At 37.3% G+C, this 22,412-nt stretch overlaps 4 protein-coding genes across 4 annotated transcripts; 3 read left to right on the top strand and 1 right to left on the bottom strand.

Annotated features, from left to right (window-relative positions):
* Positions 1-2,321: 2,321 nt before the first annotated feature.
* EXO70C1 (exocyst subunit exo70 family protein C1) lies at positions 2,322-4,319 on the top strand. Its single transcript, XM_086231450.1, has one exon. The coding sequence runs from the start codon at positions 2,322-2,324 to the stop codon at positions 4,317-4,319; it is 1,998 nt and encodes a 665-aa protein (XP_086087576.1).
* Positions 4,320-6,800: 2,481 nt separating this feature from the next.
* On the top strand, positions 6,801-7,163 carry LOC147294666 (glutaredoxin-C1-like). The gene has a single exon (XM_086233061.1). It carries the CDS (start codon positions 6,801-6,803, stop codon positions 7,161-7,163), a length of 363 nt encoding a protein of 120 aa, XP_086089187.1.
* Positions 7,164-9,396: 2,233 nt separating this feature from the next.
* On the top strand, positions 9,397-11,129 carry LOC147294667 (Pollen Ole e 1 allergen and extensin family protein). Its single transcript, XM_086232924.1, has 2 exons — positions 9,397-10,044; positions 10,150-11,129. Exons 1-2 carry the CDS (start codon positions 9,867-9,869, stop codon positions 10,911-10,913), a joined length of 942 nt encoding a protein of 313 aa, XP_086089050.1. The 5' UTR covers positions 9,397-9,866; the 3' UTR covers positions 10,914-11,129.
* A 1,705-nt stretch (positions 11,130-12,834) lies between these two features.
* Positions 12,835-18,061, bottom strand: LOC147294668 (Histidine kinase-, DNA gyrase B-, and HSP90-like ATPase family protein). The gene is made up of 16 exons (XM_086232570.1): positions 18,001-18,061; positions 17,635-17,727; positions 17,429-17,513; positions 17,170-17,245; positions 16,511-16,639; positions 15,872-15,970; positions 15,672-15,773; positions 15,378-15,539; positions 15,196-15,291; positions 14,844-14,895; positions 14,624-14,735; positions 14,245-14,545; positions 13,940-14,034; positions 13,753-13,840; positions 12,999-13,121; positions 12,835-12,918 (listed from the first exon to the last, which is right to left on the bottom strand). Exons 1-16 carry the CDS (start codon positions 18,044-18,046, stop codon positions 12,835-12,837), a joined length of 1,743 nt encoding a protein of 580 aa, XP_086088696.1. The 5' UTR covers positions 18,047-18,061.
* Between the last annotated feature and the right edge of the window lie 4,351 nt (positions 18,062-22,412).

Consider the following 22,412-nt stretch of genomic DNA (forward strand, 5'->3'; position numbering starts at 1 on the left):
TAAAACAAAAAACAACAAACCATCACGTCTCCTACCATTCCGACACTACTCTCATCGGCGGTTGGCGCACTCTTTATCTCTCTTTTTCTCTTCTCTTCTTCTTCTTCCTCTCTCTCTCTCTTTAGGGAAGAAATTGTAAAATTTAAAAAATAAGATGGAATGTGTAAAAGGAAGGGTGTGTAGTGAAAGGAAATTAGTGTGCATATGGAACACTCTTTTTAATTTATTTATCAACTTTTTATCTGGAAATGACATTCATATATTTAATCATTTCAATATTTCATCGCAATGCGCGCGGAAAGTTGTTCGGCAGTTGACAAACTCTCAGATTATTGGGCCTTGGCCCACATTATAGTAATGTTTGCATATAGGCCCATCCCATATATTTGACAACGTGTAAACTGGACATCGTAGTAACTAGCAATTGTACGGTCTACTAATAATTGTGAACATAAGCCCAAGTTGTCTGTACGATTTGTTTTGCAATGCATTTTGCATGTGCAAATATTTCTTCACAATGAATAACAATTTGTTGGGCCACATAGTAACAATTGTTGGATTCATAGATTGATGGGATTGGGGGAACGAGGGGTGTATCATGCGCAGCTTCAATGTATAACATTATTTGAGTAATGCTAGAGCTACTCAATTAATCTACCAAATAATATAACAATATATAACTAAAACATTATTTGAGTTTCATATTTAGTACACAAATTTGATATCACAAAGTTTTTTGGTATAATTTGTTCTCGCGTTATGACTAATCTATATTCTTCCAAATTAGAATTTTATTTCAAAAATACACATGAAATTAGTTATTTAATACACACACACACATATATATAGAAGAGTGCTCTAAAGCTAACCAGTTAGCAAGTTAATATAAAGCTAACCATACTTTTGGGCCAACCACATCACTAATTTCATAATTCGAACAATCAATTATTTAGGCCCTACTTCAAATATCATCATTATAAAAAATCAACTAAATCGAAAATCATGTAGTCTTCTAATTGAGATTAAATAAATAGACGATCAGTATTTTCGATAAAAACATAAAAATAGTTGTTATTATAATCAAATGGCTAAATAACTTTCGATTTTGAAGATTTTTTTACAGGAATGATCTTTGAAGTAGGGCCTACAAAATAAATGGTTTGAATTTTGAAATTACATTGTGCAGTGGACCCAACATGGTGATTAGTTTTGTATTATCTTACTAACTAATTAGTTTTATAACATTCTGGCATATATATATATCCAATTCAATTTTATACATCAAATGAAGTCTTTGCCACATTTTGCGATCTTGATATGTTTGCAAGAAATTGGTTGGGCTTGATACACATCACTGATTGGAATTTTTTGCCGACCAGTTGTTTGAAACAATGTATGAATGTGAAAGTGTGATTTTGTTTGAACTTGATCTTTGTTTAAACTATAAATCCCATGCTTAAACTCTATCATTAACCAAACAAATAACTTTTCAAATCCTATCATTTAGAATTCTATCATTTTAAATCCCATCAATTTGAAATTCCTTGGTAGTTTGAAATCCCTCCTCCAAATAAAGAGAAGTCAAATATATTTTTTTGTTTTTTTTTTTTTAACTGATGGTGTCTTGAGTTAGCTTTCACGCATTAGACTAATTTTTTGAGCCGGTCAAAGACAAACAATCTACATCGAGTCTACATGATTCACAAATAATTTTACCTCTCTTGCTGTCTATCTTCATAAGTCGAAATGGAGACTCGAACTCAAATGCATAAATTTACAGCTACATCTCTAAACTAACTATTTTAACAATTTAGAGTTAGTCAAATATGATTTTAAAGAGAGAGAATATCAATTAAGAGAAACATAGAACGTGGGGCAAAACATTAAAAAATAGTAAATGTCACAACGTGACAACGCCTTCTAAGTCCTAATTAACCCTGATTATAACTACAATTCTACAAAATAATATTGTTATTTGTTATCATCTAATTGAACACGATTGTGCATGATTGGGATTCCTTGGATAATATGTAATAAAGTAGATCGAGTTGATCATGCACATTGCAGAAAGAGTGGAACAGTCGTGGGATGCACAAATAGGTCAACGGTCAACAGACCAAGTTCCACCTCCCGAAATATTAACGGCCAAAAAGCAGAAATGAACGAACCCAAACAAACAAACAAACAAAGAAAAAAATGAAAATCCACGCCACCCGTACGTGGGTACCTCCTCCCTTAATTCCCATTCCCTCCGAATAATTCTCCCACCAATATTTCCATTTTCATTGTTGTTTGTGAATCGTGATTGTTCACTACAGTTGATGGAGAAAAATCCAGCGGTGCCTGAAAAGTACTCAAGCTTTCCAAGACATTCGAACAAGAAGAACCTGTATACGGGCCCACCAAGTTTCCCAAGGAGTCGCTATGACACCATTGCTGAAGAAGAAGATGCACCGGCTGATAATCATCATGAATCATCCCAAGAACAAGATGAGCAGCCTGCTACCGAAATGAGCCTCCCTCAAGCTCTGGAACAAGTCGATCGCTTCCTTGAAGCCTTGTCCCAAATCCAAGAAAAAGGGGACCCGCCAGAGCTTCCCAGCTCCGTGGAGCTACTATCCAAAACGGTCGAGTCCAGGATAGCCAAATACGGAGGCAAAAGGTTCGGCCAAGATGCGGAGGAGGACTCCACCTTCTTCGAAGCGGTGGATCGAATCGGGAAGCTATCGATAATGTTGGGGAGCTTCCCTTCAAACTCCACCATGTCTCTGGTTTTAAACCGAACCAGCTCCGTCCTCCAACGAGCCATGGCCTTGTTGGAGGACGAGTTCCGTAACCTCCTCAATCTCGACCAAGATCCAAATGCCACTCCCTTTAAAGATAATTACAATTCAGACCAAACGATTTCGCAAAAAATCACGTCCAAGCTTTCATCCTTCAACAATAGCAACAACAACAATCTCGACCAACTGCTGCCATCCGAATCAAATAACAACAATTACGACAACTTTCCTTCCTTCTCCGCCGAAATCATCTCCACCATGCACAAAATCACCTCCACCATGATCGCCGCCGGCTACGACAACGAGTGCTGCATGATGTACAGCATCTCGCGCCGCAACGCCTTCAAGGCGGCGCTCACCGACCTCGGCTACGACAACATCAGCATCGACGACGTGCAGAGGATGCAGTGGGAGTCCCTCGAGGGGGAGATCGCCGCGTGGATCGGCGTCGTCAAGATTTGCTCCTCCGTCCTCTTCTCCGGCGAGCGGAAGCTGTGCGACGCCGTATTCGCCGACCACGAGTCCTTAGCGAACTCCCTGTTCTGCAACCTGGCGCGCGCCGTGGTGATCCAGCTGTTCAACTTCGCCGATGCCGTGGTGCTGACGAAGCGGTCGGCGGAGAAGCTGTTCAAGATACTGGACATGTACGAGACGCTGCGCGATCAGATCCCGGCGATGAAGAGCTCGTATCCGGAGGAGGTCGGGAGGGAGCTGATATCGGAGGCCGAAGCGGCGAAGAGCCGGCTCGGAGAGGCCGCCGTGAGCATCTTCTGCGATCTAGAAAACTCGATCAAAAGCGACAACGGAAGAACTCCGGTGCCAAGTGGCGCAGTGCACCCCTTGACGCGGTACGTCATGAACTATCTAAAATACGCGTGCGAGTACAAGGACGCCTTGGAGCAGGTGTTCCAGGAATACGAAAAGACGCACGGCAACTCCGGGACGACGTCGTCTGCGTTTCAAACGCAGTTAAATACCGTTATGGACATGTTGGATTCCAACTTGGACATGAAGTCGAAGCTGTACAGGGACCCCTCGTTGCGCGACATTTTCTTGATGAACAACGGGAGATACATCATGCAGAAGGTCAAAGGCTCGGCGGAGATCCACCAGTTGATGGCCGACACGTGGCGGAGGAAGCGGTCTACGGATTTGAGGCAGTACCACAAGAACTACCAGAGGGAGACGTGGAGTAAGGTGTTGCAGTTGCTGAACCACGAGGGTCTGGCCGTGAATGGGAAGGTGTCGAAGCAGTTGCTCAAGGACAGGTTTAAGACCTTCAACGCCACGTTCGAAGAGATACACAAGACGCAGAGCACGTGGGTAGTCAGCGACGAGCAGCTTCAGTCGGAGCTTCGGGTTTCGGTGTCGGCGGTCATCATTCCGGCCTATCGGGGTTTCTGGGGGAGGTTCAAGCAGTACTTGGATTCGGGGAGGAATCCCGAGAAGTACATAAAGTACCAACCGGAGGATATTGAGAATTTGATCGACGATTTGTTTGATGGGAACCCCACTTCTATGTTTAGGAGGAGATGAATCAATTAGCCATTGGTGGAGCTAAAGCTGTCGTCGGAATTTCAAGCACCAAATTAATTTTATGTTTTCTTGTTTCCTTGTGTTCAGTTTTGGCAGACGAATTCATATGGTCTTGTAAACTATGTTGTATTTATTTGATTTTTAGCATAGATGATTTGAGTCCGGATAATCTGTTCCCTTGTCCTTTAATTATTATCTAATGTAAATGGTAACATGTAGTAACAAAATGTACGTGATATCTCTAATATTATTGATCTAACTAACGTAAATAACTCTCTTTCTAGAGAAGTTCTATACAACTAAGAGACCAATTAATTAGAAGACAAACTTGAGCCCAACTCATAATTTAGATTCCAAACCCCAATTACCTAACTTAACTCACTCAAGTTAGGTTGGGTGGGGTTAATCCAAAGTCCAAACTCAACTTGAGTGAGTTAGTACTTGAGCTTGGCTTCTATTTATGGTTTATGATTGGACCTAGTTAAGGTGGTAAGCAAATTTGCTCTGATTATCCTATACCCAATTGAATTAATGTAAATTAAAAGTGCATGCTTACTTTAATGTGAAGTAAAATAAATGGATATGTGAAAATTCTTGTTTATTCATATTGAATTAGAAAAAAGTTACCCAGGGAAAGTTCTGCTGCTTATGCCCATGTTCTAACTATGGTTGAGCTAACCAGACTCTATTATTTGAAACAGTGACTACTGGTAACCATTGTTTTGGTTGCATTTAGAAACAAACATGCCGTGAGTCGTGCGAGAAGAGAAGCACAGTGACAGTAGCAAGAGCACCGAAAAAGCAAGAAAGCAGTAATTAAGTTTGTGGTCGGACCTAAACCCGACGACCTTCCCCCAACTACATGTACAATATGTACAACCCCAGTTTGTATAGAGTATGCATAGATCTAGTTATCTCGCTGGTATTCGGAACAAATTGGTACCCGCCGCCCGACTTAGTCTGTGGTGCAGGCCACGCCTACTTTTTATTTCTCTATTCCAACGTACTGTCACTTTGTCTTTGCTTTACTTGGCTACGTAGTACCTACTACATGCTTCAGTAGTCTGTGTACGTGTCGATCCTCGATCTGCGATATTCAACTGCATCATTCCCATATAACTATGCATGGTTACTCATACTTAAGTTGGGAAAGTCTCTTATGTATAGACATACTATTGCACATACTTAGAGACTTATAGTTAAGTTCCAATCGAAACTGAAACTAAATTTGATCCATCTCGAGATTTAGAGTGAACTCCCATTCATCATCAATCTGGGGTTATGTATGGTATTTTGGTTACTCCAATAAATTGTATTATTGTAGAATGTTAATTCAATTTCGAATTGATCGACTTTATTTATGATTAATTGGAAAATAAACCATGAAATAATGAAAACACGTTATTTGCACTCTGCCACTCTCCATATATAATGAGAGAGTACGTACACAGTACACAAGTCGCATCCCCATGTCCCCTTATAGATATTATGTATGGACACGAATATGACTTATGTTCCATGGCATACCTATTCGATGTTCATGTAATAATCAATGCTAGTGGAAGAAGTTAAAGGTCAAGTACAGTACTTGTGTCCAAGTATGAAAAGCGAACCCACCATGTTCGTTTGCATAATGGTTGGGTTACGTTAGCAGAAGCTCAACAAAACTAAAGTTGAATATATTAATAATATAAAGTTATGAAGAATGAAATTTGGGCAGACACGACTCGAGAAAAAATGAAAGTAAAACAGTGGCATGGCATGCATGCTGTTGCTGGTGTTGTTGTTTGTCCAGCTACTTTTTCATGGAATGGGCGTTGCTGGAGTTTGGGTAGTGGTGGGAGAAGGTCAAATTTAGAAACCCAAGAATGAAGAAGCGTTGATGAACATGATGACCATGATGATGTTCTCTTGTGTTGAGAGTTGAGAATCCAAATGAAAGAGGTCAATTCAGAGACATGCGCGCGTAAGGGTCACGTCAGAATGAAAAGGTTTTGGTCTTAGGACCGACCCGACAAGAAGGACCAACACAGCCGTCTAATCTCAAGTCTTCTTCTCCCTGCTCATTAAAGCCTGTTTCCCATCTCTCTGAAAATAGCCCACCGTAGACAAATACACCATGGGCCGCCTTCCACAGCTGACACCCGCCGCTTCCACCAGAAGCTCAGAGAGAGGGAGAACATGTATTTTGTCCACGTGTAGCTATGCTCTTGTCTTGTACGTTGTAGTACCGACAAGAATTCTTTTAAAGCAAAAACCAGGAGATCCTCATAGCACGCGCTGCGACAGCAACAGACAAAGCAACCAATACCCCCTCGGCCCTCCCCACTTCATTATTACCATGTTATCCTCGCCACACATTCCCTATAAAAAACCCCACCTACCCATCCTTGTTTTCATCCCATGCCATCCACATTCCACGCTGATAAACTCAACATTAAGTTCCAGACTTGCTCGATCAGCACTCTCGGATATTATAGAATGCATTACCAGGCGGAGTCGTGGGGTTACTATGTGGCCCTGGGGGACCCACTGGAGCGAGTTGTGAGGCTGGCCTCCAAGAGCGCCGTGGTGATTTTCAGTGTGAGTAGCTGCTGCATGTGCCACGCTGTGAAGAGGCTCTTCTGCGGGATGGGTGTGAATCCCACGGTGTACGAGCTCGACCAGGACCCCAGGGGGAAAGAGATCGAAAGGGCGCTCATCCGCTTGCTCGGGAACTCCTCCGCCGTGCCGGTCGTCTTCATCGGTGGCAAGCTCATCGGTGCCATGGACCGAGTCATGGCTTCCCATATCAATGGCACCCTCGTCCCACTTCTCAAGGAGGCTGGGGCCCTCTGGCTCTGAGACAGAGAGACACATGCACCACTCACGTCATTCTGTCTAGCGAACAGTACGTGCTGTACTACTCACAACTCAGTGTCAGCTACTACCAATTTAATTTACATGTCACAAAAAACAAAAGGGGTTGCTCTGCTCTTCATACATTGGAAAAATATTATGTTCATTTCCTGAATTTAATTTTCTATATATAAAAAAGCTTCGTCCTTCTTCATTTCCTGTTTTAACTTTTAAGTGACCAATGATCAACCATAAGTTCATAACAGAGTCGATTTGCCATTTTCTGGAGATTCTTAATTCTCAGGAGTATCCATATTGCTCTTCAAAATTAAATGCTTATATTATTTCCTAGATGATGATGGGACAGTATGTCCCTTCTGGGTCCATGACATAACCTCAGCTCCAATCACTGTCTGCCACGTCATAAACAATGGGAACTCTGCGTTCTAGTTTCTTTCTTTTTCCAACATACTCTAGTTTTTATTGACCAAAAAAAAATCATACTCTAGTTTCTACTTACATTTGATTTTGGGCTTCGGAACAAACGCCTACAACCGGCCCTTCTCAGCATTCGGTATCATAGGCCCAAGCAAAATTGACAGGCATGGTTTTGCCAATGTGGCTTGCATGAAGTGTAAATCTGGCCCAGCCCAACCCCCAATTTTGGCGCTTTTTCTCCCCCTTCTATTATGTTATGATATTGTATGTTTCGATTCAATATAACTTTTGAGTAATGAACTAACGAATAGGTGCTACCACATCTTTAATAGAGATAAAATCCATCCATATAAGCATATTAGCCTCTCCCCACTCGCTCTGCAAGTGCAAAACGGCTCTTTTTATTGCCAAAATATCGATATTTTAACAAATGTAATCAATTTAATTTATAACGAAAAATAAATTTGAGAAATTAATTAAGGAGAGAGAGGCGGTAAACCAATTGTCATGAACTGGAAAGTAAATTTGAGAAATAGATAACCAACCATTTGAGATGCATCAGAAACCGTTTTGTTTTATTATATAAATCACATCTTTATTAAAGAGGTGATACATTTATTTTATAAAAATGTGGTAAACCCAACAATCTTTAATAACTTAATTTTTTCTGGAGGTAACATTTTTAGTAACTTTCTTTTCATAATATGTTACTGTTATGTGATGAGATTAACAGGCTTGTTGTGAGAGGCGCATGGAAAAAATCCTTACTTAGAAGTTAGAAGTTAGAACCCACCGGCCATAATTTGCAATTATATTAGACCACTGTCTTTTAGTCATAAGATGACAATTTCGGTTTTTCATTGGCTTTCAGCCTTTCATATATTCAACATTTGATGTTTTGATCTAAAATTTTACTTTGACCGTGAAATTTTAATAAATCCTATACAATTGCTAATTGGTTATATTTTATTACACCTGATCTGCTATACAAGTTTGACCGGGTAGTAAAATATCATCTTTCATCTTATTATTATAATTACCGTGTTATTATTTATTTTCAAGAGAAAGCAAAGAGTAATTGCACACAAGCTTTGATCTTATAATGAAATAGAGCATGCAGAATCAATTTTCATTATGTATCTAGGTTTCAATTGGCCAAGAAACTACGTTATTCCCAAAATATTAAACACCACACCATATAAGACAACTAGCAACTGTTTACTGAGCATGAAACCAAGATTACAATTTTATAAGAGAAGAGATATGAAAGAGGACACCATGCCTGCAGATAAAAGACGTACCCCCTCATGGATTCTGGGACAGTTTTGATGATCTTAAATATATGTACAAAATCTAATTCCAGCAATGATAAGCCAGTGAGACTCGTGCTACGTGTTGTAAGCGTACAACATATAGAATAGTAAAATATAGATAGATCAAATAAGCCTTTGATAACCGGCCGAACCAATTAATCAAATAGTTCTCCAACACTCAAACTAGGAGAATAAATCCCATATATGGAAAGAGAACACCTTATTATAATGTACTAACATAACAACAAGTTTTCTTTCTTTTTACCAGCGAATATTCGAGCTACTTCTTGATAAGAGACAAAACTATGAAACTCAAACAATTTAGGAGCCTTGAGAGTTGGCCCGGATCACACATGATCAGTTAATGTATCCAAGTCTGTCAAACACACATTATATATACTAGCTAGCTAGTAGCTACACCCTACAGGGAATTGTCCATGATAAAGAAATTTTCTTCAAATTGTCAGTCATCTAGTGGCTGTCAAACAGTGGAAAGTAGCCACAAAACCAAAGAAACATCACAAGGGAGTGGGCAGAAAATGAGCCCCAATGCATAATTAATGTAAAAAAAGAAGAAAAAAAAATCCCTATGTCCCACAGCAATTGAGTCCTTGAAGCTTTAGAACTTTTCCCATCTAGAAATTCAAATAGCCTTTAGTTCAATTTCCACTACCTGTTAATTTGCAACAGAACTGAAGCCCCTCTACCCCTCTTCCCTGACAATCTGCCGAAAGGGTTCTTCACATGTCTTTGTTTTGTAGTGAATAGATAAAGCATTTCAGCTCTCTGATTACAGTTGGTCCTAACACCAAACACTCACGGGCTCATTATATGCATATACAGTACTATACAGCATGAGCTCTTCCAGCTATATAATTCTGCTTTAGATGCACAGGATTGAGTACTATAAAGTCTATAAGCATACATGCTTTTGTAGAAGCTTCTTTCTACCTCTCTCATGTTTTCTTCCATGGATCCAATTATATTTCTTGTTCTACTTACATCTTTTTTCACCCACCCACTTGCTCTGGTAGCTCAATCAACAGTACCAGCCTCTCGGATCACTGTTGTGGGAGCAGTTTATTGTGATACCTGTTCAAGCAACACATTCTCTAGAAGCAGCTACTTTCTGCCAGGTAATAATCTCCAAAATAGAGTATAGTTTCACAGCTACTAGCAGTTTAAGTAATTAATTATCTGATATTGGTGTTTCAATTAATTTCTTGTCTCTCACTGATCAGGTGTGGATGTTCTCATAAAATGCAAATTCAGAGGAAACTCTCCAGAAACCACAGAACAGATCAATTTCTCAGTCAACAGAACCACAGATAAGTATGGAGTGTATAAATTGGAAATACCTTCTGTTGATGGAGTTAACTGCATAAATAGTTTGGAAATGAAGTCCATGTGCCAGGCAAGTCTGATAGGCAGCTCATCCTCAGCCTGCAGTGTACCTGGTTTGAGGACCACAGCAGATGCAATATCGGTCAAGTCAAAACAAGATAATCTGTGTATATACAGCATGAATGCCCTGAGTTACAAGCCATCTCAGAAGAACGTCACCTTATGTGGAGATAGGAAGCAGGAATTGGCAAATTCCTTCAACTCCTCCAAGTTCTTTTTCCCTTTTTACCTCCCACCATATGGATTCCCTTGGCCCCCTTTGCCTCAATTCCCATTACCTCCACTACCTCCATTTTCATCAGTACCTTTTCCTCCTTTGCCACCATTACCATTTTTTCCCTTCCCCCCATTACCATTTCCAAGCCCTCCATCTTTGCCTTTCCCATTCCCACGCATCCCTCCTTTTCCTCCATCCCCAAATCCTTTTTCCCCAAACCCTCCACCTGCATTTAATTTAGGAGACCCCAGAACTTGGATACCTTATATCCCTTCAGTCTTTTCTCCTCCTCCACCACCTGCATTCAATCTTAGAGACCCCAAAACCTGGATACCATATATTCCTCCATCCCCTCCGAATAGCCCTCAAAACCAAAACCCATAGCTTTAGTCTCACTATTTGATTCCTTCACATGTCTACAATAACCCCAGAACTTGGATACCTTATATTCCTTCAGTCTTTTCTCCTCCTCCACCACCTGCATTCAATCTTAGAGACCCCAAAACCTGGATACCACATATTCCTCCATCCCCTCCTAATAGCCCTCAAAACCAAAACCCATAGCTTTAGTCTCACTATTTGATTCCTTCACATGTCTACAATAACTATGTTCAGTATATTATAATTTGTCATGGTAAAAAAAAAAAGCTTCTGTTTATGTATGAGGTGGAAAACATTTGGATATAACAATTACCACATAGTTTACTTATATAGACTGCTAACAATGAGGTGACACACACACACACACACACACACACACACACATATGTATATCTGTTTGCTTGTCAGGTCCCCACCCCTAGCAAAAGAACATGATTGCCTCTAAGGTAAGAGGCCAAATTATTAACAAGCAATATATTTCCTAGAAACATCGAGCGTGGTAGCTACAAATGCACAATGGATGAGATACAATAACAAAAAACCGATTCAAGAAACTATTATCCAGAAAAAGAGAGACATGAATCTGCTCATAAACTTTTGTCCAGCACTTACAGAAAGGCAAAACCCTCAGTAAACTGATTATTCTCAACTTTCAGAGTGTGTGAGAAGGACGAAAGCAACTACGAATTAGCTTCTAGCTACCAGCCTACCACGAAATTAAAAATGAAACATGGACAATTTCAAAAACTACTCTGGATATTGCCTATGTTTAATCGTGATTTTGTAATAAAGAAAAGTATACATTTCTTTGTAATCACAATGATATAAGACCAACTAACAATGTATGTGTGTAAAAAATTAAAAATGGGGTGTAGGGTTTTGTACCTTGAACCTTATTACTTATATGAGCCTGACCCAGTTGCCTGTTCAGGAAGCTAATCACTGAATAAATCTGGATTGTTCTGAAGGCAGAAATTTGTCAAAGGGGGGAAACAAGGAAGAAATTGTGCTTGGCATTGCTTCTTCGCTCTTGGCGCCAGAAATTGGGCTGGGCTTTCCCTTAACATGGTCCTTCCCTTCCCCAGGCTCCAACCCAACCCAACCCAACCCAAAAGCTTATGAATACAATAATGAGTGAGGCTACGAAAACCACCCTTAGTTGCTGAGTTGACCACCCTAATAAATTTTTTTCAATTTTTTTCTTATTTTACCTTTTATTGCAAAAACATGATGAAATCACCCAGATCCATTTGGTGGTCATCTACCGAAACATCCACCAATATTCGGCAGATAAGTGTCAAATATGTGTCGAATAAATACAAATATTTCGGCAGATAACTGTCGAATGCCTTTTTCATTTCCATTCGGTAGTTATCTACCAAATAATCCACCAATATTCAGCAGATAACTATCGAATAACCATAAATATTTCTGTAGATAACTGTCGAATGACCGGACGAACAAAATTGAAATTTTTTGTTTTAAGGATAAAATTAGAATTTTGAAATAGGGTGGTCAACTCAGCAATTTAGGGTGATCTGAATAACACTGACCTACAATAATTTTAAACACCTCAACAGACGCATTGCAAATGCTATCAAAATTAATAGGTCCTTTGACTTAGTCCAAGAGTGTATATAAATGGATTAGTTAAGGATTCAACTCCTTTCAAAATAATAAAAAAAGTTGATATGCTCTTTATACAATGTAATTGCTAATGCCTTCATAGTGATTCGATCAAGGCAAATAGGGCAACTGCTAATTGCAAACAATGAGCCAGTGAAGTATACAAGGCTTGTGTTCGTCCATTTTTCAGATTCAACTTCCACTTGAAGTTTCTAACTACACAAGGGCATTGGAATTTACTTTACATGACTACAAATATCTGCACAAATAAGCCACTAGTACAAATACTGTTATTGTTTCATTGATGCTCAGCTTTTACTACCTTCCTTCCTTCTAGCTGTCTCACCCTCCCAAGCAGCTCATCAATGGTGTTAGATGCATCCTGCAACCAGAAAATGAACATAAGGTCATAGAGATGATGGACAAGTGAATATGCTAGAATGATTGGTAGGAATTTCTCACCGCTAAGCTTTTCCTTAGTCTTTCCTCCTCCTGTTCTCGCTCAGCCCTTTCTGCCACTAATATCTCAATTATAGCTAATTGCTCTTTGTCCAGATCTTCTATTCTTTGTTGTGCCTGTTCAAGCTGATTTGAGAGAAAAAAAAAAAAGTATGAGGGGTGAAAATTCATAAGTCATAATATAATATGCAACCAGAAAGAAAAACCTTTTCAACATATAACTACTGATGCAGCATGCCTGTGTTACTGAACATCAATGAAAACCAGCAAGTTTTTTTCCAGTTCATTTCTTCATAATTAATTTCCAGTGGTCTAAAGTTCTTTCAAGACATCCATTTTGTGTCAATGTTGCACTCTGAAGTCTTCAATGCCATACAAAGCTGACTGATTTGCAGTAATAGTCAACATCAACTACCCAAGGCTACAACAGACCACATCAGCCGTAGAATAAACTTTCAGTTCAGCTAAGCAGCGAATTTGAATTCAGCTTATCAATAGTAAAATAATTGTTTGTACAAAATATGCAAGGAAATCCAGCCTGCCCTGCAGTGGAATGACCTTGGTACTCCTTTGATGTTTATCAATAGTATTATTATCCTGAATATGCTAGAACTGTATGCAAATAAAAATTTAAAATAAACATTTAAAGCACCAATTTTAAGACGGTATAACAGGAAGAAAAGCAACACATTGATGTTAAAACTTAAAACATGCCTTCGCACCCAACTCAACCATAACCAACTAGTTGTGCACTTACTTCCTTTTGAAGAGATTTACATCTATCTCTTTCATAACTGAGATCACTTAACAATTTAGCCATAGTCGGACCACTAGTCTCCTTCAATCTGAAAAAAGAAAAAGACAAATTTAAACGGTAAATTTTTGATAAAAAACTATTGGCACAAGGAAACAACATAAGAATTTCAAAATACTGTTGACAGAACCTTTCATTCGATTCACGACAATCTTTTCTCAACTTAATTGAACTCTCAATATTGGGATCAGTAGAAGCATGCCCCTCTCCAGTTTTAGCGGCTATCTGTTAATGGGAAGTGAATATAAGCATACAAGGGGGAAAAAATAGGAGGAAAGTTGACTATTTGGAGGAAGCAAACACTGCATAGTCAGTTCTTTGGTTATTGAGAGATATGGAGTCGTGACTGACTCTTTTCTTTATTGTGTAAGCACCAAAAAAATTTTAAATCATATGTGCCAGAGAAGTTATAGTTGAGAAATGGGGAAAGGTGACCTTTAAATGTGAACGCTTAAGCATTTGATGGCCCCTTGCTTCTAAAGCAGGTTCTTGCTGAGGTTCTACAGAAGAATGCGATGCCTCATAACAGCTCCCATCTTCACTTGAAGCATTCACTGGTGATGATCCTTTTTCAAGTTTGTTACTGGACTTTGTCTTAAGCCCTGCACTACTAGAACCATGGCCATTCTGATTTATGCGTGAGGATTTCTCTTTACCAGCTACTAAAGGTTCTCTTTCTGAGAAATCACTAGAACGTCTTCTTGGAGCATAACCAACAATCTGGCAATTTTTAGACCTAGGAAAAATGGTTAAATAAATTAAATGCATAAAACCTCAAGTTACTCAAATGGCATAAAGGAGGAAAAGAACAAACCAGAAATCTTTTTGCATTGCAACCAATCGCGCCTCAAGTCTTGAAAGCACAGTTGTCCGCTCAAAGCCCTGTTTGTCATGAGCTGGTTCAACAAAATTAGCTTCCAACACACCTGTTACAGAGAAAAAATGTGACAAGAGTGGGGTAACATAACTAATTCTTATCACAATTAGTCACCGCAGCACTAGAATTAATTCATTTGAAAAGTAATACAAAATACCTATAACTCCACGACCATCGCTACCAGCAGCATTCCAAACCCGCCAAAACGGCTGACAAATAAGATTTTTCAGGCAAAAGAAGACAAGAACAGAGAATATACTGTTAACATAACAAGAATGCAAGTTCTTCCGGCGTCTAATTCTAGCAAAGACAAAGCAAGTATATCATATTGTACATTGTAATTATTTCCTTCATTAATCCATGTAAGAATAATCCTAAAACATATCTAGAACGGATTAAAGAGGTATGACAACCTAGAATACTTAACAGCCACAACACATGACATGGCGTTATTCTCTCGACCATGGAAAAAATGGTACAATTTGAACAGAAAAACACAGACAGCTAACCTTAATCAGTCGATTTTTATGATAAACATTGAACCCTTGGACATCAATATGAAACCGTGCATCCTTTACAAACCCAAGTTTCACATTGGCAATCATCTGTATAAAGAAGGAAAAAAGTCAGGATATTATAAATTTGAAGACAGAGAATAACGCTAGTTCCAGGATTAAGTTCAACGTATTACATTTGCATCTTTTGACATTCCTTCCGGAAGATTCAGAGGTCTATATGTCATCTCCTTAGCTAACATCATGTCATTCACTATATTGTGATGTTCAACATCTTTCCCACGCAGAATAATTCTGAAGTTAGATGGAAGCCTGAGATACAGGATTGATGCATAACTCTGGCAAAGATGAATGAGGTAGCATGAATACTGATGTAAAGAGCATATGTGGAATTAAAAAAAAAAAAAAAAATTTGCCTGTCACAATGTATGTCAACATTCATTCAAGTTGAATGAGCACTTCAAACATACCCTTAACGAATGTCGATAAGTTAAGAAGTGTCTAGAGTTGGGATATTGTTTTGCCATCTGAATGTTCTTCTCATCCCTGTTGACTCCTCTAATTTGGATGTCCTGTCATTTCAAATGTGAAAAATAAGAACTCATATGTGAAACTACAGTTACCCTTTAAATTAAAATGGTCAGAAACTGAAAGAGAGTCAGAAGCTCACATTGGGATCCTTATCAAAATCAAGTTCCAGTTGTCCTTCATCATCCTCCCAAAGGTTGTATATTATTATACGCGTCCCATGCTTTCTGAAGAACTTAAACTACAGTGTAACAAAGTATAATAAAAGCATATCAGATAAGGAAGAGAAAAGACAAAAAAGAAAAGGTGATCTGAAACATAGCTATGAATTGAAAATGTGTTTGCTCAAAACACTTGCAGGTTATATTTAGCTCACTTGCTAGTAACAGGACAACAATACTAGTGAAATTGTGCAAAAAAATTTGGTGTTTCACTAAAACACCTGAACTAACACTATGATATACATTCCTGCACTTGCGCTTAAAAATGTTAACAATCTTTTTTTCTAAGATAAGTTGAATATTATTTAAGGCAGTTTTTTGTATAGAGAATAAACCCAAGCACTCACATAGTATACAAAAATGGCACACTTATATAAGAATATAAGATATGAGATTAAAATGAATAAAGGATAACAATCAAACCCTAAAACTAAAATATAGTTCATCAATAAGAAGCAACAGCACACTACATTAGATCACTCTCTCATAGTTAGATTATGCCACAAATATGAAAAAGCAAAAACAGAATTTGAAAAAAAAAAAAAAAGGAAGAGACTTACTTGCTGAAGAAGATCTTGTTCACTTGAATAAGGAGACCACTGCACTATGGTAGCTAAGTTTCTCTTCCAAACATCTGGAGAAGCCCGTCTCATCTTGTCCCAACCTGGACCTTTTCTCTCATAGTCAATCTTGCAGTTGAAAAAGAAAACTAACAATTAAGAAATTAATTCTTACAAGTTTATTTGAAAAAAAATATTGAGTGGAGGCAGTTGATCAATTTACATCATTTCCCCAGTTTTCCAATTTATAAGTTTCTCTTATATATTCAGCACTAATTAAGTACATTGATCTTTTACTGCTTTTACTGATCAACATACAGGTTATGCTAGCAAGCAAATCCTTGAGTTGAGAACACTCAAACCAACAAGCAAATCTTAGAGTTTACAACAATCAAACTCCTCCAGTAAAGATGATGGCATGAATTCCAACACCAAATCCAGAGTCCCAGCCAGAAAGGCCAGGAATCAAGGCAAAAACAAACCCAATAACTTATTACCCAGGCCTAAAAAGTATCATCATAAATTAAGAATTTGGGCTTCTTTAAAATACAAATTCCTGTTCATTAAAAATTAAACAGATAGCAAGGCAAGGAACATACTAAGTATTAAGTCATGTTGCCATTGTTGTTACCATTATTTACAAAAAAAATTGTTCTTACCATGGGAACCACAATATCTTCCTTTCCGGTACCCCTCAGAAATGTGTAGGATAGCATTCCAATGGTCTGTGTTGGGCTAATATAAAAGAATACGAGCTGATTACTTTTAAAGTTGACAATCAAACAAATGTAAAGCAGCAGGCAGTGTAAAGTAAAAAGAAAAAATAACAAGTCTCTACTTTTCAGCAAGTTGCCTAATAAAATGCACAATCATGTAAAATTCAATCCAAGGTTTAATCTAGACAGATGAAAGAAAAACCTTCTTCCATCATTCCCCTCACAACGAGAAAACACTATCACATCTGCTCCGAGCCTCATAGTACTCGTCTTGAAACCATTTCCATCTGAAGAAAAAAATGAGAATAATGATTAGTGAAATTATCTTCTCTGTTATAATGCTTATTCTACTACCAATTACATAGGGAATTTGTAAAGTAAAATTCATGTAAATAATAAACAGCTCACATTGACCAATAGTATTTGCCATTTTGCTTTTTGCGGAATACCCAAGAGACATGCACTGTCGCATTTTATCAGGAGTCATTCCACCACCATCATCTGCAGTCAAAAGGTTAAATAAAGAACAACCATTATCATTTGTATAAAGAGAGTGGAGTCATGTTGTCAAGTAAAATCAAAAGAAATTGGGAATGGTAAAATTCAATTGCAAATGCCAAAACACGGACAGAGCACATATGTCCTATAACACAGATGATACAGTGAATACCAAATTAAATTGATACTGGATACCTAAAGCTATTCTCAACACCTACATAAGTGAAATTGAAAAGGTATCGAGGCAAACAAAGGCAAAGAGATGCAGCAACATACCTTCAACCACCAACATCACACTGCCATCTTTCTTACTTCTCATCATGTCAATATTAACATAAGTAGCTCCGTTGCAGACCTGGCCAGCATAAATAGTCAAGAAAAAGACATTAGGATAAAAATGCATTGCCATAAATTTTTGGAAAACGAGAAAAATGATGTTCAATTACCTCATCTAAAGAATTGTCTAGAAGCTCTGCAAAAGCTGCAAAGAAAGATCACAAGTCAATCAAAATCTAGCATACATAAGAAACAAAATAAAGAAAGAAAGAAAGAAATACATTAAAGGTTCACAAGTTTAGTGATAATGTACCTCCCAAAGCCCACTTATGACTGGTGGCATTTGAATGTAAAAACTTAGGATGGACCCTGAGATGATCCATGCCAACTGCAAGAAGCCAAAAGCACTAGAATTTGATTAACATCTCTCCTCAAACACATTAACAATTCCCATTTGAACCAATAAGAAAGCATACAGACATTTAAATTCATCCATGAGTTCATGCATAACATCAAACAGTTTTAAAACAAAGCAAAGCCTGCACTAATTTACCAGAAGAGAACGAACAATTGGCATTGCTGTCAATGCCACCCTCATAGTCCCCTGCTTTCCAAAACTGCTTGCAACTCCGTAAAACCGGAGCCACTTGGTTACTCCCATTATCAACGTTCTCTGTCAAACACGTTGAGTCCGGCAAAACCTGAGCCAAAGGCACCGCCTTTGTCACTGCCAAAGTTCCGCCTGTAGGCAACGACGTCATCGACGGGTACAGTGGCGGCAGAGGTTGCAGAAACCCTACAGGCAACACGAAGCCCCGTTCGCCCTCCCTTTTCGATTTCTTGGTTATAACTTCTTCGGCTCCATCCGAAATACGTTTGTTATTCAACTTGCTTGTCAAGGAATCGAAGACGGAATTGTTGTTTAGGTCTTCGATGTCCGAAGAATCAATGGAAGTACTACTGCTACTGCTACTATCGCTGCTAATGACTATTGATGAGGGATTGGGAATTTGACTGGTTTTCTCGGCGGGGATTTCTTGCTTGACGGAAACGGTGGAGTCCATATGGTTTAAACTTTAAAGAACAATGCGAGAGGTTTAGAGCGATCCAGAGAGAGTGATGGTTTCTCAAATTTAGGGTTTATATGCGGGCTGCGAAAGGGAGAGAAATTTTTTTGAGGAATTTGAAATTGAAGGGAGATAACGACACAGAGAGAGAGAGAGAGAGAGAGAAGAGAAGATGAAGAGTTATATTCGGTTCTAACTTCTAAGACGTTTATGCGGAGTGGCGCGACCCTGTTCTATAAAATTAAATAAAAAACATAGAGCCAACCGAACCAGTCTTGCACGTGAGAAGCACGTGGATACTAATCTGCATGCTGTCGTATGTAGTTATGTTGCTCGCTAAATTGGCAGCTGCTATTTTCATAAAAAATAAAATAAAAATTGGCAGCTGCAGTTTTATTTTTCATTACAGCAATAGTTCAAATTCAAATGCTTTTCCAAGAAAAAAAATTAAATTATTATGTTTTTCCGTTTGGAGAAAAAATTATGTTGAACCATTATATTTTTTTTCTTAAAAGAACAAGTAATATTTTGTGTTTCGTAATAAAATAATAAACTTGGAATTTTAATTAATTTGAATTCTAATAAATTTCATTATAAACAAAATTCTAATAAATACAAGTATTAAAAAAATGAAAAACATTTTCTAATTATTATTACATTTGATTCTTTATAAAATAGTCTTTTGTTAAATATTAGACGTTGTACAAATAAAATAAAATTTCACATAATTGATGATTTATATTAGTAATCAAGCTTTTCTCGTTTGTTAGGGCCCACTTCACGTGTTTGGTACAATATTACTGTTAAACATATGAAATTCTCATTGTGTATTATGTATAATATTATTGTTATCATATGATATTTACGTTACCATATGAGATTTGGTTTATTTATATTAGATATATATTTATTTCTTCTTTCGTATTAAAATTAGTATCTATACAATTTCTGTGGGACCAAAAATCTCAACAAGTGAATTTGAGGATGATATTCGTGCAAAATATATTGTAAGTTATGAGACGAGAAAAAAAGAAAGTAGGTATGTACGTGTTACGGTAAAAGAAAGTAGGTATGTGCAAAATATATTGAAGGTTATTCATAAAAACTACCATGGCACAACTCCCAGTCTCCCATGGTAAGCAAAGCTTTGCTTTTGGAAAAAACGATGGCTAACTGATGCTCCCAGATCGAGTTCATTCATGAAGATAAATGAAGCTTATCTTTGTGACTAGACTTCGTGCATGCTTTCTCATTTTGAGTTACTCCATACCTTAATGGCACAGATTTGATATGATATTTTCCATACTAATTAGTCTGAGTGCATCTCCCATTTCCTTAATAGTATTCACATTACAGTTTTAAACAAAATCTTACAAAATGTAAATTGAATCATGAATATAGTTTGAGATGGAGAAAAGTATATGTTCATTATAATGCTTTAGGGTATGTTTACTAAATTGGAATCAGAATAAGTAAGAATCATAATGAATATAATCGAAATGAAGAAGAATAGGAATGATTATGAATCAAAATAAGTAAGAATCAGAATGAGTCTGAATCGGAATCAGCATGAACCTAATGAATTCTGGACCCCCCTAAGGAATTCAATTCCTTCAAAACATGGAAGGGTTTGCCAACTGTTAGGAATCAGCATGAATCAGCATGTTCGTGCAAGCTTTGCCAACTGTTAGGAATTAGAATGAAAATAAAACTAATCTTCATAAACGTATTTACTAATTGGCAGAAATCAGAATCAAAACCAATTTGATTACTAAAATGCCCTCATACAAAATTAATAATATTTATGTCAATTATTAAATAGTCACAATTTTAAATGAAAACAAAATTCATTTTACTAAAAATAAATCCTACCACAATATTTTGAACAAAATTAATTTTTATACTTTTAATTATAATTTATAATATTTTGGAAATATTGATGTGGTGTAAAAAGAAAAAATAGAAATTTGATATAACCTCTGTTAAAAATGCTAATAATAGAAGCCTTCATTATACAAAAAATAGATATTAACCTCATCTAAATTGAGCATGGTGTCATCTTATGGTTTTTGGATTTTATCTATAGAGGGTATTTTTGGATTATCAAAAAATATGTAAGGATATTTTAGACATAAAATTTCTATTCTGATTCTCCCTCTCCTATTTTGGACCCCCCTAAGGAATTCAATTCCTTCAAAATCATGAATCTCATTTCTAATTTTATGTAGACCCCACATCCATTATCATTTCCTTATATGTTAGTAAATACATGAATGAGAATGAAAATGAATCTCAAATCTTAAGTAAACACATAAATTAGAATGAGAATGATTCTCAAATGTAAGAAAACACATGAATGAAATCATTCTCATTCCTCCCATTCTCATTCTCATTTTTGGTTAGTAAACATGCCCTTAGTGTAGCAACTTCACCTTGTGAGTGCGTTGCACATATGATGTCCAAACCCTTCCATATATTGTTTTCCATGGCAGCCATGATATATAGCTCCAACTTTTTTTTTTTTTTTTTCAAATGTATGTTTTAGTAATTTTATAAAATGGTAAAATTGTAATTAATTTTTTTTTTTTAAAGGGTGGGGAAATATGTTTGGTGGGTGAGAATAGTGTCACTCTTTTTTTTATCTGGCATTTTTTGTTTGAGCACTACTATTCCCACTCCTTATCTCCATATTATCATCCACCTTCATTTTTTCACCCCCACTAAATCTTAAAGAAATATTACTTCTACTCTTCCCACCACATCTCATAAACTCAATATACCCAAAATACCCTTAATCCCTAAAAGTCCATTATATTTTTGTTTGAACTACAATCACCATTTCGGTAGTTGCATATCTCTACAACCCCTAGATTGCTATTTGTCATTCTAAACATTCAATGAGCCATCACCATCTTCATATTTCTTCAACAACAAAACATCTTGTAAGACCAAAGAATACTATACTCCACAACCTTCACTCACAGATTAATTATACCATCAAATTATGTTGATTACATGTGGATATTGTGTCTTTCTTTCTTTTCGTTTTTTAATTTTTTATCAAAGGCAAATACCATGGCAGCTGCCATGGAAAATGATAATCACCATGCTTGAAGATTGCCATGGCAGCCACCATGGTTGGAACCGCATCAAGGAAAATTTTTTTTCCTGCAAATCATTGTCTTTTTAGGTAAATACAATGAATAAATTTATTATTTAAAATTTTATTAATTGGTGGGTGGGGAATTAGGGAAAGGGAGGTGGGAATAACACTACTCTTTCTGTTTACTTGATGAATTGCAATTTGAGATCTGAAGAAGTATAATTAAAGACTTAACATACTAG

The sequence above is a fragment of the Dryas octopetala genome, chromosome 2, assembly GCF_963921425.1.
Source record: "Dryas octopetala chromosome 2, drDryOcto1.1, whole genome shotgun sequence".
Taxonomy (NCBI): Eukaryota; Viridiplantae; Streptophyta; class Magnoliopsida; order Rosales; family Rosaceae; genus Dryas; species Dryas octopetala.